This window comes from Saccostrea cucullata, unplaced genomic scaffold, assembly GCF_032062105.1.
Source record: "Saccostrea cucullata isolate Sc308-1 unplaced genomic scaffold, CSIRO_AGI_Scuc_v1 ctg68, whole genome shotgun sequence".
In the NCBI taxonomy this organism is placed as follows: domain Eukaryota; kingdom Metazoa; phylum Mollusca; class Bivalvia; order Ostreida; family Ostreidae; genus Saccostrea; species Saccostrea cuccullata.
Window position 1 is genome coordinate 727,677 of NW_026939588.1, and position 14,925 is coordinate 742,601.

General features: G+C 32.8%; 2 protein-coding genes across 2 annotated transcripts in view; both read left to right on the plus strand.

The window, feature by feature from the left end:
- Window positions 1-14,925, plus strand: part of LOC134253414 (uncharacterized) — a 230,129-nt gene that overhangs the window by 68,285 nt on the left and 146,919 nt on the right. The window lies entirely within an intron of this gene.
- Window positions 7,655-13,544, plus strand: LOC134253385 (uncharacterized). The gene is made up of 3 exons (XM_062735908.1): window positions 7,655-7,920; window positions 11,649-12,402; window positions 12,851-13,544. The coding sequence occupies exons 2-3, from the start codon at window positions 11,721-11,723 to the stop codon at window positions 12,958-12,960; spliced, it is 792 nt and encodes a 263-aa protein (XP_062591892.1). The 5' UTR covers window positions 7,655-7,920; window positions 11,649-11,720; the 3' UTR covers window positions 12,961-13,544.

Below are 14,925 nucleotides of genomic sequence, written 5' to 3' on the forward strand. Positions count from 1 at the left end.
GGACACTCAAGACAAACGCCCACATGAGCCTGTTTAACCAGTTTTAGTCCTTGTTCTCTGTCCGTCTGTTTGTCTGTGTGTTAACGTTTTCACGTATGGGCCTCTACAGTTCCACTTCGTAATTTTTATCCTAGAATCCTTAATTTAACTTGGTGTTACAAATTAAAACATGATTATTCCCCATGGCAAAGGCGGGGACTGCAACAAGGAACCGAAGAGAAATGCGTTCAACTTGATAATATCTTAAAGATTCTAAGGACCAACAGTACCCTGATTTATCGCATTAATATAAAGAATCCTCGGAGCATGTACTGTGTACAACTAAACAAACTGCTGCGTCTGTTTCATATTTGTTAATGATACTGACTATAGATGCTAAGGACCAGCTAGCAACTAAATTGTATAAGGAACGAGAAGACTTAAGCTTTACTATCTTTAACATTCCTTATTCATGTATGATGATAGTAATTATTGTCCATATCATTACTTATGATTTAAACGTTGCCAAAAGTATTCTAGATCTTCACCCAAGAGCATGCTGTGAGAACGATCAGTTTTAAAACCAGGGCAAGATCCTGACAGATAAGTTGAAGTTTCAGGAATTTCCACAACTTTCTTTATAATCAGTATTTCGTATATATATTTTATGACCATTATTTAATGTCCTTGTTTAACAAAATTGTACATTATCATTTAGTCGTATTTAGTTTACTAATATTTATTTTCCATCAATTGTTTTTTTTTTGCGTAATAAATTTTGTGACCAAAGACAGATTATTTCTGTTTATATTTCACCGAAAAAATTTGACAAGCAAAACTCAAAACTCTTTCCAGGTGTGTGTGTGTGTGAGAGGGAGAGGGTGTGTGTGTGTGTGTGTGAGTGAGGGAGGGTGTGTGTGTTTGTGTGTGTGTGAGGGCGGGTGTGCATGTTTGTGTGTGTGGTGGTGGGGGTGGGGTGGGGGTTCAAGACAAGGAAAGATTTTAAATTTTCTTGTAGTCGAGAATAGATTATTTATTTTGTACATGTGTGACGACAATTTTTTTTTATCCATTTACAAAAGAGTAAATGGATTTCCCTTTCCAATGCATATAAATTTTAATTTCTATTGTAAATATATAACTAGACACTTATTTATGTCTTAAACCTGTAAATATAATCTGTCTATCAAAGTTCTAAATTAAGCTAAAAATTTAAAAGTTTTGTTAAAACAACGATACGGCACATTTTTCAAAAGTCGAATAAGGATCAATGTAACATGAGAGTAACTCTATTTTACATTACTATGAAGATTCATAATTTTTGATGAGGTGGGATCGGATGCCATGGAGGAATGAACATCATCTGCCGACCGGTCACTCCCGCCGTATGCTTCTCGTCATGATCGGAAAATGATTGATTGCATTATTAAAAATACATGACGGAGATTTCTTTTTAGACTTAGATGATATATGGTGATTACGAACAGTATTCAAGATCAAAGTCCATTAAACAATATAGATCGAGAGCAGAGAAAACTCATGCCTTCAAAACATCAGAGGTGGGGTGAGGTGCCATGGAGGAGTGAGCATTCCCTGCTTACCTGCCACATCTGCCATGCGCTTATTGTTATGTTCAGGAAATAACCGAAAAACCCATGGTCAACTCAGTGTGTAATTAATGAAATTACAATCAGTATGAAAAACGTCAGTCAGCATTTGACTCATTGATAGATTGTTTCTTGCTGACAAGGTAATTGCATTGACCATATAATTTACGAAATTATGACTTTAAACGAGATTGCTGATATTCTTGTATCAGAAACCTGTTTGTCAATAACAGTTTAAGAAAGTGTTCATACGTAGAAGATTCTCTTGCGTATCAAATCAATTGAGAAATATAAACCCCGTATATATGCAGGTGATATGGGTATATTGCTGCTTAAGTGAGGTTAGTTGACGATCAAAAACGTAAAATCATCACCTTTATCATGAGGCTTTGTTGTTAGATTACATTTAACGCCTTTTTCTAGTTATATACTCAGTATTCAAATATGAAACAAATTTGTCAGACTCTGTGGTTTTATTTCAAGCTCACTTGGATGTATCGTGTCAACATATGGATGTAATAACAATCATTGTTATTATTGTTAATCGGCAATATACAATTATTGCTGTATTTTGAGGTCAATACAATGATTTAGCCACCTGAGGAGTACAATATTCACCGAGCCCGAAGGGCGAGGTGAATATTGTACTTCGAAGATGGCTAAATCATTGTATTGACCGAAAAAAACAGCAATAATTGTTTTATTTTATGATTCACTGAAAAATGATACAGCTCATTACTTGTTTGCATTTAATTAAGTCCTAGCCAAATACAAGGGAGAAAAGCAGAATTAAAATGTAAATAAACCTTACCAGTCGTATCAATTTGAAATGTTTTTTTTAATCAATTTTAGTTGTCATGAAAAAAATATATAATGTCAGTCTTTTTTATAGAATAGATTTTGAAAGGAAGGAGTATTATCAGGGAAAATTGACTGCCAAAATGTAAAAATTGTTGTTCAGTAAAAGTGTTGGAAGGGGGTCCCTGCATCCCCTCTTACCACCCTCGCCCAAAATATATATATTCGCTTATGTTTTGTTCACAAGTAAAAAAAAAGTCATAGTCGATCGTTTAAATAGCTTTCCAAAACAATTTGTATCAATTTGGAATTTCCCGATCTATTTTTAGATCAATGTAGAGGAAATAAATCCTTGTATTCACCTGGAACGTCACGTGTAGGTCAATACAACGTAGTATTTTTCTAACATAATTGGATCTCAGCCAATCAGAAAGATGGAAATTATTTAATCATATAATAATACATTATATTGTATAAAAAATATATTATACGATATATCTAAATGTCGAGTTGAAGTCCACAGCAAGTGTTTTCTTCTTTTTATAAAAAAATTTTGAACACATTCTGTTTCAAAGAATACAAAAAGGACCACAACTGGTACCCTTAGTAATGATATGAATTGTTGGAAGACTTGGTCTCCAAAAATATCTCAGATCATTAAGTCACTGTCTTATAATTGAGCATTTGATGCTTTATTTTAGTTTTTATTTGGAGGTAAGAGACCAAGATTAAGAAATAATTTACTCTGTTGTTTTACAAAAGAAAAATTGCAGATCAATACATGTACTTGAGTTAAACATAAAATCGATCTCTGACATTTTTAAAATTCTAAAGTGTTAAGTACAGACAGATAGATAGACGCTGTGCTTTCCGGGCGACAAAATTTACTCTTATCTCGACATTTCCTGGACAAGTTATAAAGGCCATTCCCACCTCAAATTAATTTTCCTACGATAAATTTCGGAACAATCCAACTGAGAAAATCAATTTGAACTTATAAAACATTCATTGGCTATGTCAATTTAGGATTCCTTTCGTTCCATTTCAGATTATCCGTTATTATAGACGTCGAGAATATCCTCTCCTCTCCGTATCGATTTCATCTGAGGGCCATACCGAGTTAGTTTTACACCTACAAGAGATCTAATATAAAGCAACGCCAGAAACATCTGCAGGTTTGTGACAAGACTGGCATTCAAAGTATACAGCAAAACAAAAACACCCGAAATGAATGAAATACTAGAAGTCCTAGAGGTTGGCGCCCTTACGAGAATAGAATATAATATTAATGAAAAAAATAATTAGCAATATACTCATGTATATTTTTAGTAATCTAACTTTTCCGTGTTACTTGAAGAAATGTTCTTAATTATATATTGCACCTTTTGTCATGAACCTAAGAATGTTAAAACAAAGAAGCAAAGAAAAGTTTATGAAACACAGTCTTGGTTTTATGCGTGAAATTTGATCTTCAACAAAAGGAAATGATTCCTGTTTTGAATGCCTCATATAAAGTACGATAACGTTGAGAAGTCATTTTCATAGGTGAACAGTTGATTAATCGATCTATAAAAATCTTTTTAAAAAATTGCACATTTGTGAAGAGGTCATAAAACCCTGGAAATTCAGAAGATGAGATCAGGTGCTACAGATGATTCAGCAATCCCCATTCAGCTGGTCACACCCGTCATGAGCCCACGTTTTGATCAGGTTAATGAAATACTAGTAATCAGTAGTCGAATACAGAATGAAACAAAAGGTAAACAATTGGAATGATACAAATAAAGTATAAACAAATGATGACTTTAAACGAGGTTGTTGAAATCCCTGTAACATCAACTTATCTGTCAGTACCTGCTTAAAAATCTATCACACTCTGAGCATGCTCTTTAGCATCGAATAAGTTAGGAAATGTAAAGACCATATGCAGGTGATGCAGGTGATAGTGGGATAACATCCATTTAAATTTAATTTGCTTAAAATGAAACGAAAATATTTTTGCCAGTGTGATTGACAAAATTGTTCAATTTCCTTTTCTCAGATTAATAATTCATATCTATTACTTCTTGCAAGTAAACAATAAACGGACACCCCAAATAAATAAAAATTTGGAAGATTTAGACCAAAGAACCAAAGATTTTGAAAATTTCTTACTTCGAATCCAAATAATTTTTGATTTTGTGATTTATATTTCATTTCATTCTGAAAGTTTTTGTAAAATACCCTTGTAATATCATCATATAAACTAGATGATCCATTAGAAATATCAGAAGTGTCGAATTTCACGTTTGCTGCCTTTATGTTTCAGGAATAAATGGTCATCAAATTGCCAATGAGATTCCTAGGTCTGCTAATAATGGAGTGCATTGCTACCCATGGGAAATTCCAATAAATTGTTGGAAGACCTGGTCTCCAAAGACCACATAGATACTGTCAATCAGAAACTCAAACATCTTCTCTTTGATACCGATTTAAGAGTACTTGTATAGAGTATTTAAACAAATACTTTTGCTTTTGACCAGTGCTAAGGTAATTAAATTTACGAACTCCATTTTTGTTGAAAAAGCAGCTTTCAATAATGTCCAAAACCTGGCGTTTTATTTATCACGGGAAATGATTGTATATTTTTACTGCTACATAAGTGGCAGTTGAAACTATACACATGGTTAAATACCCTTAGTATCTTATTATTTTTATGCATTATCCTCACTGATTAAAATAAATAACAAAACTATAAATTGATAATTAGATATCTTTTCTGAAATCTTCACAATTTGATAATATGGAACATAGTTTTTTTTTCAAACAAATTGTCTTCTGATACTTTAATTACTACAAAGGTTTTCATAGCTTCTAATTTTCACGGCGTCTAATTAGTTGGTGTTAAAGTAATTACTGGTAATTCTTCGCTATACTACCTTGTCAGTTTTATTTGTGTTACTTCATTGGGTAAACAGAACTTCTCAAGCCACAACTGTGTATCGAAAAAGCTGAGATCAGTTTAAAACCTGAGTTCTATTTCAGAAGTTTTATCGACAACCATCAAATGTTTCACAACGTGGAGGGATTAAGTTTTATGAATGTTTAATTACATTTTCTCAAAATAAAATCTCATAAAACATACCGTAGTTTATTGAATCGAAATCTAACACTCGAAACTTATTTATATAGAATCATATTCAGTTCATCCATAGTTCATCAAATATTTACGAACGTTTGACAGCTGAATGACTTATATCTGCGTCTCCCGCTGAAACCAGGGGAGAACTGATATCGTATGAACTAGCTTACAATGGTTACCCAGAGAGCAGGGTGTACAGGCGAGAAAATTTTGTAGTAAGTGTTTCGACCTTTAAATTAAGCGTCCCACGCCAAAGATAGAAGCCTTGTATTGGTAAGAATTAGGTAATTCAAATAAATATGAAAGACAGATGCATGTTCCCTATTTATTTTTTATATATGTGTATTACCTGAGCTTATAACGCTTGGTTTGTCACTTTACAAGATTTACACTTTACAAGATTTAAAATTTATAAACGGTTTCTTTTTTTTACCAATAATTGTAAGGACCGCTTGAAGACGTCTTTGACTTTCAAGAAGTATTTTAAAACTATCTGTATATGCATTATATTAAGATGCAATCACCATTGTCCATTTCATAAAATTGACAGGTTTTTCGTAAACACGATCTTAAATCACTTCGGGAATATTGTGTGACTAAATTTTATTGCATTTTCTAGTGTTTTGTTTGTCATTTTGTCATCATAATTTAGGATATTATCAACATAACAAATCAGCTTCTCCAGAAATGATCACCAACAAAATAGCAAATGTTTTAAAAGCATGCAACAAAAAAGCAGCAATCAGAATTGTTTATTGCTTCAACATGAAAAAAGGCTGTATTGATTGCATTTTGACTGAATAGACTGGTTCGAACTTGAATTTTCAAACTGGTTTTACCGCAGGCTATTAGACGTAACTCAATTCTTATTTCTTAAAAAGCAATTAAGTTTACACAAGAATTAATAATAGAATTTGTCTTCTTCATGTTTGCATTAATCAAAACTTCAGATATAAACATGTATACAACGTTTGACCATTAAAGAGCATGACAGGGTAGTGTGTTTGATTTCTGCAAGTTGTTCCTTTGGAGATGTTCGGTAATTTTTTCTTAAATCAATTACTGTTGAATTTGGTGGTTCAAAAGTATTTTGGGTTAGATTGAAGGACGTAAAAATGTGTTCTATTGGTGAACAAGACTTTTAATCCTCACAACGGCTACTTAATTTGAGATGGTTAGTAAAATTTTGACAGATGAAAGTGTGATTTACCAGTGCTTAGACCTACATGTACATGTTAGATTTTTTATCTTTATTGACGGCGGATTTTCTCAGTTATTTCCCGATCATGACAATGAGCACACGGCGGGTATGACCGGTCGGCAGGGAATGCTCACTCCTCCATGGCAGCTGATCCCACCTCTGATGTTTTGGAGGTCCGTGTTTGCTCTGCATCTATTTTATATTGTTTTATGGACTTTTGATCTTGAATACTGTTCCTTCTCTCCATATGTTTCATCTTATTTGCCTTATCATAGGTTATTAACCCTGTTGCAACCTTGCTGACCACCATCAATTGGAAACCACCAATCTTGTATCAGCGCACAAATGGTGCGCAATCGGTAGTGTAAGATTATTTTAGAAATATTTTGAAATATGACGTAGGAAAATATGATTAAAGTAGACGGAATGCCTTTTTATATTCACCAGTTTCAAAAAGGCAGATCCCGAACTAAGCATTTTAGAATTTAGTACCCGAGTATTGATTGCCAGATTGTTTTTAAAATGTCGCATGAAAATTGTTACTGGCAAAAAAAAAAAGATATTGGTGTGACAATAGTTACTATTAAAAGATGAATATATAGTAAATACCAAAGATAAATTGAGAAATCTTAAGAACAATAACACATGTAATTTGACGATCACTACATCCTTTGTTAGCATATATATCTACTCTCTGACAACACGGACAAAGTGCTCTTAACATGCTAAAGTTCCTTAAAATATTAGATTGTTAACCTTTTTATCTTAAACTTTTCGTGTATAAGTTCTATTTTTATTATAAAAGAAACATAATTCTTATCGCCTCTCTGCAGATTGACAGTATGTAAACATTTAAGATACACACTCCTCCACTCCACTCAAAGCCGAATAAACAGCTGTTTGTGAAAAAGCAATCATTTCACTTTCCCTTCAGTGCCTAAGCTTAAATTTAATTCATTCGATAAATTGATTATTTTTTCCTCCGTTCCTTAAAATCAATAATTTACAAAACAAAAAGAGATGCGTTCTTTACAGTAAAATAATCCCTGAATGTTTGGGAAAATCACGTGACTTTCAATGACTATACGGAATCAGCCTGTAAATCTAATCAATATACGGTGTATACATAACTCGCTTGTATTGGGTGTAGATCAGAAAGGAAGAGAGGGATATATATGTTTTCCCAATATGAAACACCGAAAGCTCGATCAGAGGTAAGAACATATGTTCTCTTGAGAATTCAAAGAAAAAGAAAACTTTTACTTTTCTTAAAGATGTTATGATATATAGTATCCTGTATATATTAAATATCTCAATTCATTTTCTGTCTTTCAATATATTTAATCTATTTAAAAATGTTTTATACGTTTGTTTCGTACTCTGCTTTTTAATTTTTATTTCATTTTATTGTTAGAAAACATTTTTTTCCTTTAATATTTTGTTTTTTAATAATTACTATCGCGATCATTTGGTCATATTGTTTTGAGAAATAGTTGAAAAAATACACCAATTCAAAAGGATATGTATGAAACGTATAATTATTTTTCTTGTAGTGAAATATGAACCCCTTAAAACTGATATCTCTTTCAAATTTAATATTTTGGGATTGCAAAGAACATTTGAACATATTGTCATTGAAATTTCATAAAAATTTCATATATGTCACCTTAGTCGATATTAAGTCTGATACTACATGTATTAATATAATATAGAATTTTTCATTACTTAACACTTGGAATTAAATGGCGACTGAGGAACTGAAGACACATGTACATTGTTCTTAAATTTTGGATGCGTTGAAAATCGTAAGGGACTTTAATGTAACGGGAGTTATACCATTAAATATGCAGCAAGTACCAAGAAAATTGACAAGACAATGAATTAAACAAAATACATTATCGATAAACAGAAGAAGCTTTTCATGCTTGGATGAAAAGGAATTATGTCCAAAATACAAAAAATGGTTGATATCTGAGTTTCTGATTCAGTGTATTTAAAGTAATAGAAATTTCATCACAATCTATCCCTCCTTCCAATTAGGCTACTGAAAAATGTAATAATTTCATACCCTCTTTTCAACTTTATGCTTACTTTTCTTATAATATTTTCAGATATTTTCCTTTTATTACATTATCAGAATATATTTTAAGGTACTGCATTGAGTTTGGTTTCCTTTAAAACTCCTTCTTTTAGCGGTTCTCCGATGCCAAACACAGCCCTTACATATATTTTTTTCTTCTCTTTGCAACACACTATAGTCTGAAAATTGGGAAATACAATACCACCCAAAGTTTTTCGTTCATCTGTGGATATTTCAATTGAAGTACCTTTCCATCTACATATATACATGTACCTTTAATTCTCGTGCATTATGAACGACTGCGATCCTTTGATTGGTGATATTTATCTTTGTAAAGACCATTTTCGCCTCTTTTGTGTAATGGGAAGTAATATTAAATTCAGTTGTAGCCACGAGATAATGATCCTTATGACGGTCATTATTCCATTTAGAGGAGAAAATTTTATTTTGTCGGCAGTAGGGCTTTGTTCGTGGTGCCGTGATATCCCTTGTTGTGTGGAATATACATCGCCATATCTAATTGTGAAATGTACATTGTGGTGTTTTATTTTGTTTGTTTTATTGATTTCACGGCATATTCGTTTAATTATAACATTTTCAACAGTTGATACAAGATATTTATTTTGATTTATTCTTTGGCCAAAATTATTGTTACCAATCAGGGAAGAGACGAAAGAGTTCACCGACTCATTTTGTTCGTTGACCATAAAAAGGAACCATCTGAAATCTATCAAAATCTTTCTGTAGAGGTAAATAATCTTTTGGTAGACATGTTAATTTCGTTCTTATGACCTTCTTTTAGTAGTATAATGTACTATTTATTATGCTTTTAAGGTGGAATCATGGAAATCCAATGATTAATTAACCTCCTTGGGATTTCTTCTTTTTCACTTCGGTGCAGGAGCGGGTTATTTTATCGCTCACGAATCAGATCAGTCAAAGACAAGGAGACATAAAACAGCCATTGTTTATTTCTTGTGGCAGGAAATCGGTTAATTCCAAAAATAATGAAAACGTAAGATAATGAGAGCGATAAAATTTTCTTTGCTGTTATTGAAAAAACAACATTCGGTGAAACTATTCAGAAGCCATGCAATACCTCAGTTTGGAATAAACAATACTTAAAGAAGATACACCATTGAGTCTGGAATAATTAATTGAAAAGAAAGAATTTATTAGTAAACGTATTGTTGCTATTTCAGTTTTCATAAAAACTCAAAATTATGTCAACAAACCTTTCTAACAAATGTTACCAAATGCCTGTTTGTGCTGTGTTTTAAATATTATTGGAATAAGCGTTTTTATAAAAATTCTTATTTAAATACATGAAGTAAAAGAAAGTATGAAAGAAAAATAGAACGCAAAAGTTATTTTTGAATATACATATGTGTGAAATTAAGAGCCAATGACTTTGTAAAAAATAGGATGGGGTTATTCAATAATCGTCATTAAAAACAACTAATATAATCAATAAATTTGCTAATCCTCTCACTTTAAATCCCAGTCTCTGTTTGGTCTTATTTCATGTGTAGGGTAAAATAAATATCTTTTCAAGTAATGTGAAACTCCACAAGTTGCACAGGTATGAATAAAAAAGTAATTTTCATGAATGGTAGTTACCATAGACCTGAAAAAGAGGAAGTTGAAGAGGCCAGGGTAGTTTAAGATATAGTCAAAACCCGTTTTGGCAAAGAATTTGTTTTGAATTTGCTTTTGCCATTTCCCCATTTTATTTTAAGCGAATCAATTGTTTTATTGATGCCTGAAAAAAGAAGACTGTTTGTACGTAGTGTTGTTCCTTAATGGCATGTTTAGTTTTGCTCTTGGAGAGGGAACTGCATACTCTCTCTGAGTCTCTCACATCTTTTAAGAAGCAGATGTCATAATACTTGGTTGCTTAAATTGATTAAGAAAGATCTTCCTTGTTTCCGCGCAACTATTTTTAAATCCTTCAACACGTGCAGATACCTACAATTACTGACCTTTAACGCCGCTATCATTGGGTGGTATTCTCTTAATCTGTAACAGTGAGACTGAAATAGAAACAACTCAAGTTGAAATTAAAAAAAAAAATCGATCAAAGCTGATTTTAGAAATAAAGTAAAATTTCACATAGTCATCAAAAGAGATACCTGTCACCTAACTGAAAATACATTGAACTCTTTCTTTGGATGTCTTCTCATCCATGTTAAAATTGGAGACAATATTGGGTATAGCGTTATATTCACTGTAGATTAGATCTCCTAATGGTTAATGATATGGTGACTTTGACTACAATGTTTCCAGAATTATTGTCTTCAGATTACCCAAGGGAATCATGGGATCGATCTTGTCTGCGGAACCAAGAACAAGTTTCTCTTGATGTTTTACTTTTCTCTAGATTAATTTTAGCACTGAATCCGTACTGCTTGAGATATTTCAAAGAGAAAATAATGAATTTTCAGAGGCTTGCGACAAATTTGCGCTGAGCTCAACGTATCGAATCTAATGGTATATGCCTGAGTTCGTACATAAAAACAGGCATCGCCTTGCAGGTGGAACAATGTCTTATCTATTTAGAGAGATCATTCATGGTTAAATATAACGAACCTGCAGTGCCTGCTAAAGAGCCAAAAGGACATCCTCAGTTGATGTGCAGGGATGCAGGCAATATAAACCGATTGAAGTTTTACGCATGGGCAACCTGCCATAATTATGAATGTTGCGACTAATTAAGGAAACAACATGTTTTAGCAACAGACGTAGCATAAATGCACCATACATTAGTTTGATTTTCCCTCACACTTCAGTTTTAATGAAATAGAAATGGTTTAAGGCTCATTTACGGCTAACTTAACAAATTTCAATTGATTTTTATTGTAGCTTCGAGCTGAGAACATCTGAGTTTTAGAATTCAATACAAAATCTGGTGACTGCAGTATTCGGTGTTTCAAAATGAGCCAAACAAGTGAATTATTGTCTGATGACGACACGGCCAGTGGCGTGACTTTTTCTGATAAGGACATGGAGCGTGGAAAATTTGAAAGACAACACACGGAAATGTCCGAATTATCAGACGATAGTTTTTTGACTTATCAACCACTCATTCCAAATGATAACCGCCAGGAAGCGGGACTTGTTGAAAACCAATTGGTTAATAATGGGGAAATTCAGTGCAGTTGTGATAATTGCCGAGAGGAGTCTCTTCAAACAATGTATGAAAACCAACAAATGATTGCTGATGATGGAGAGTGTATGTGTGAAAATTGTGTAAAATCTAGACAATATATTCAGTACGAAGGAACAAGTCATAGAAACCAAGGTCATTGGCAAGCACAAGGTCACTGGACTGGAATCAGCATTTCTGATGACGACATAGAAATCATTACAGATTCAAACTACTATCACGATAAAAACGTGTTTTATATTGACCCTTCAGTTGCTAGAAGTTTATTAAGTGAATTTTTGGTGAGGGAAAATCCACAACGAGCCAATTTGCAAATTCACGTGGACTCTCGGACCAAACGACAGAAGTTTGTAGCTCGTGCTGTGATGATCGTTTCCATGACGATGTTTACGGTCAGTGCCCTTCTTGTGATGGTCTCTCTCATTATGTCGGACAAGATTGACGATCTCGGTAGGTTTTTGCACTTTGTATCTTGACAATATTTTATTAACTCGTAGAAAACTATCATAATCTTTAAATAAAACTCATTTAAAAAAAAAAAATTGAATTCCATAACAATCACTAATGATGTATGACGGTTAATCTGCATTAAAGTTCATTTGACAATGCTACATTGTTGAAAGAAACTTCAATGCAGCAACCCACATATGATATAAAAGTATAGGTAAAAATATCAAAACCTCGTAGGAAGTTAATCATCCTAGCTTTCATCATTTTTAACTGCAAGTTCTTGGTAACAGGAGATTAAATTTCTGTTATCCGGGATTTCGCCATTACAGGAGATTGTGTCTTACTAAAAAGTATTGTAAAACGTCATCGATGACGTAAGTTTCAGATTAAGAGATTGCATTTATTGATAGCATCACAGAGGAATTATAAGATATTATTATTATTTTAGTGAGAGGAAACAACAATCTCCTGCAGAAGCACGTGCTTTCGAGCACCCCGCCCTCAGCCGAGGTTAACCTTACTGACGTCATAACCAATCTCACCGCGGGACCCGGATGACAAACTGACAGGGGACTAGCACAAATTTGAGCATTCCAGTGCATTGCAATGCATTCCAATTGTTTTAGTAACATGTATGTGGATGAAGCGGTTTTTTGGGCAATCTTTCAGACTCGCTCTGAGGTAGTGTTAGAAACAGAAGGATATTGCTTTCCCAACCCGATGGGATCCTACAATGGATATATTTTTTACATTTTGAATCAGAATGAAACCGGACAGCAAAGCCTTCGGAAGAGTCACTTTTTTGTTCGTGGAGAAGCATTGTAGAAATATTGAAATGCCATCATATTGATTAGCAAAAAGCAGCTTGTAATGGCACACGAATAAGACAACTTTTTTCATGCATTTTTAGAGATTAGTCGGTACAGAGTATCAACTGTACTTATATAAAACACCAGTTTGTCTGAATTCCATTAATCATCGATGTACTTTGTAATATGTTGACTTTGATGTTGAGTATGGCAAATAACTGACAGTGAAGAATCATTGAGCACGGAACTGTTTGTTATGATCTTAACTTTTGTTTGAATAAAAAAATAAAGTAAACTAAATTGTTTCATTCGAAACAATTTTTGATTAACTAGCACGTGTGTACTTTTGTTTCAACAACGAATTACTGAACTTTGTCTCTGCCCACAATGATGTTCGGATTCTCATCTTCGCTAGCCAAGGGTTTCTGATACGCTACTCTCCTCATAAACCCTTGGCCTACGGTGTTCATAGAAATTGGGATTTTTTTCCAGAGTTCTGATTGGATTTCAGTACATTCGACAATCAGCAATTGTTTTTTGTAAATTTGAAATTATGCAAGATAACATTCAATTCTATGTAGCCATGGTGCAATATCTTCTAAATTTGTGATTAAGAATATATTGGACGATTTGTTCTATAAATAATGAATAAACATAACTCAATTATTGCTTCTGAATTATTCTTGAAAAAACTTTGATTTAATTTATTTTAACACGTGTCTTTATTTCTTTATATTCGAGATCATAGCACTTTTGACTTCACCGTAGGCCAAGGGTTTATGTGGAGAGTAGCATATCAGAAACCCTTGGCTAGCGAAGATGTCGGATTCTGTAAATTCGTGAATGTATTGATTGACAACTTTTTATGGTGTGAGCACAATAAACGAAAAGTAATAACATTCTTAGGTATTTGTTTTTATAAATACACTTTTAAGTAAGATTTTTGCAAAGCGCATGTATTGATATCCCTTTGTACATGTAGTTGGTCGATCTCTATTTTTAAACAAAGGGAAATACTGTTCATTGTCTTTGTGACGGGTGCAGTGAGAATTAGATACTTGAAAATGTAACATCTTTCATGGAAACTTTCTGTTTCAGAAATGTTGGTTACATTTTTTTCACATTGGATTTTAATCTATTTTAAAAATGCAATAAGCATTTATCAAAAATTACATTTTTTGCTATCCGACTTTTGATGAAATATATCATGAAGAACTATCCATTCTGCAAAATTCATGTCTTTGATAAGAAGTATTTGATTGAGCTTAATATTTGATTGAGCTTATATTCCTTAAAGAAAAGAATGTGAATGAATTGCTGAAAGTTTTATCATTTCAAGAGGTCATCTAGCGAGAATTGCAACCTGATATTTTAAAATTTTATTAAAAAAGTGAATGTCACTAGACATTTAATGTACAGAACTCATTTAAATCTCATTAGCTCTCACAGTTACTTTAAGATCCCTCACAAGAATAATGGATGCTATTTTGAAAATCCATTTAAGTGAAATGCAGCTCACAAGTCTTTTTATATTTTGTATTAACTGCAATTTTTGAAAAAAATATTTTCAAATAAAGCCCATTCTTGATTTACGTGATTCTTATTCAAACATCAAAGAAGTTAAAAGAGTTTTGATGATGCCTAATTGACGCTGTTTGATCATTTGTATCTATTGAACAAAGAAGTTGAGATTATTTGCCGTGTGATCCATTAC

Coding starts and splice junctions, on each gene's coding strand:
- LOC134253385 (XM_062735908.1), top strand. CDS start 11,721: ATGAGCCAAACAAGTGAATTATTGTCTGATGACGACACGGCCAGTGGC. Junction 12,403..12,850: donor GGACAAGATTGACGATCTCG/GTAGGTTTTTGC, acceptor TTATTATTTTAG/TGAGAGGAAACAACAATCTC.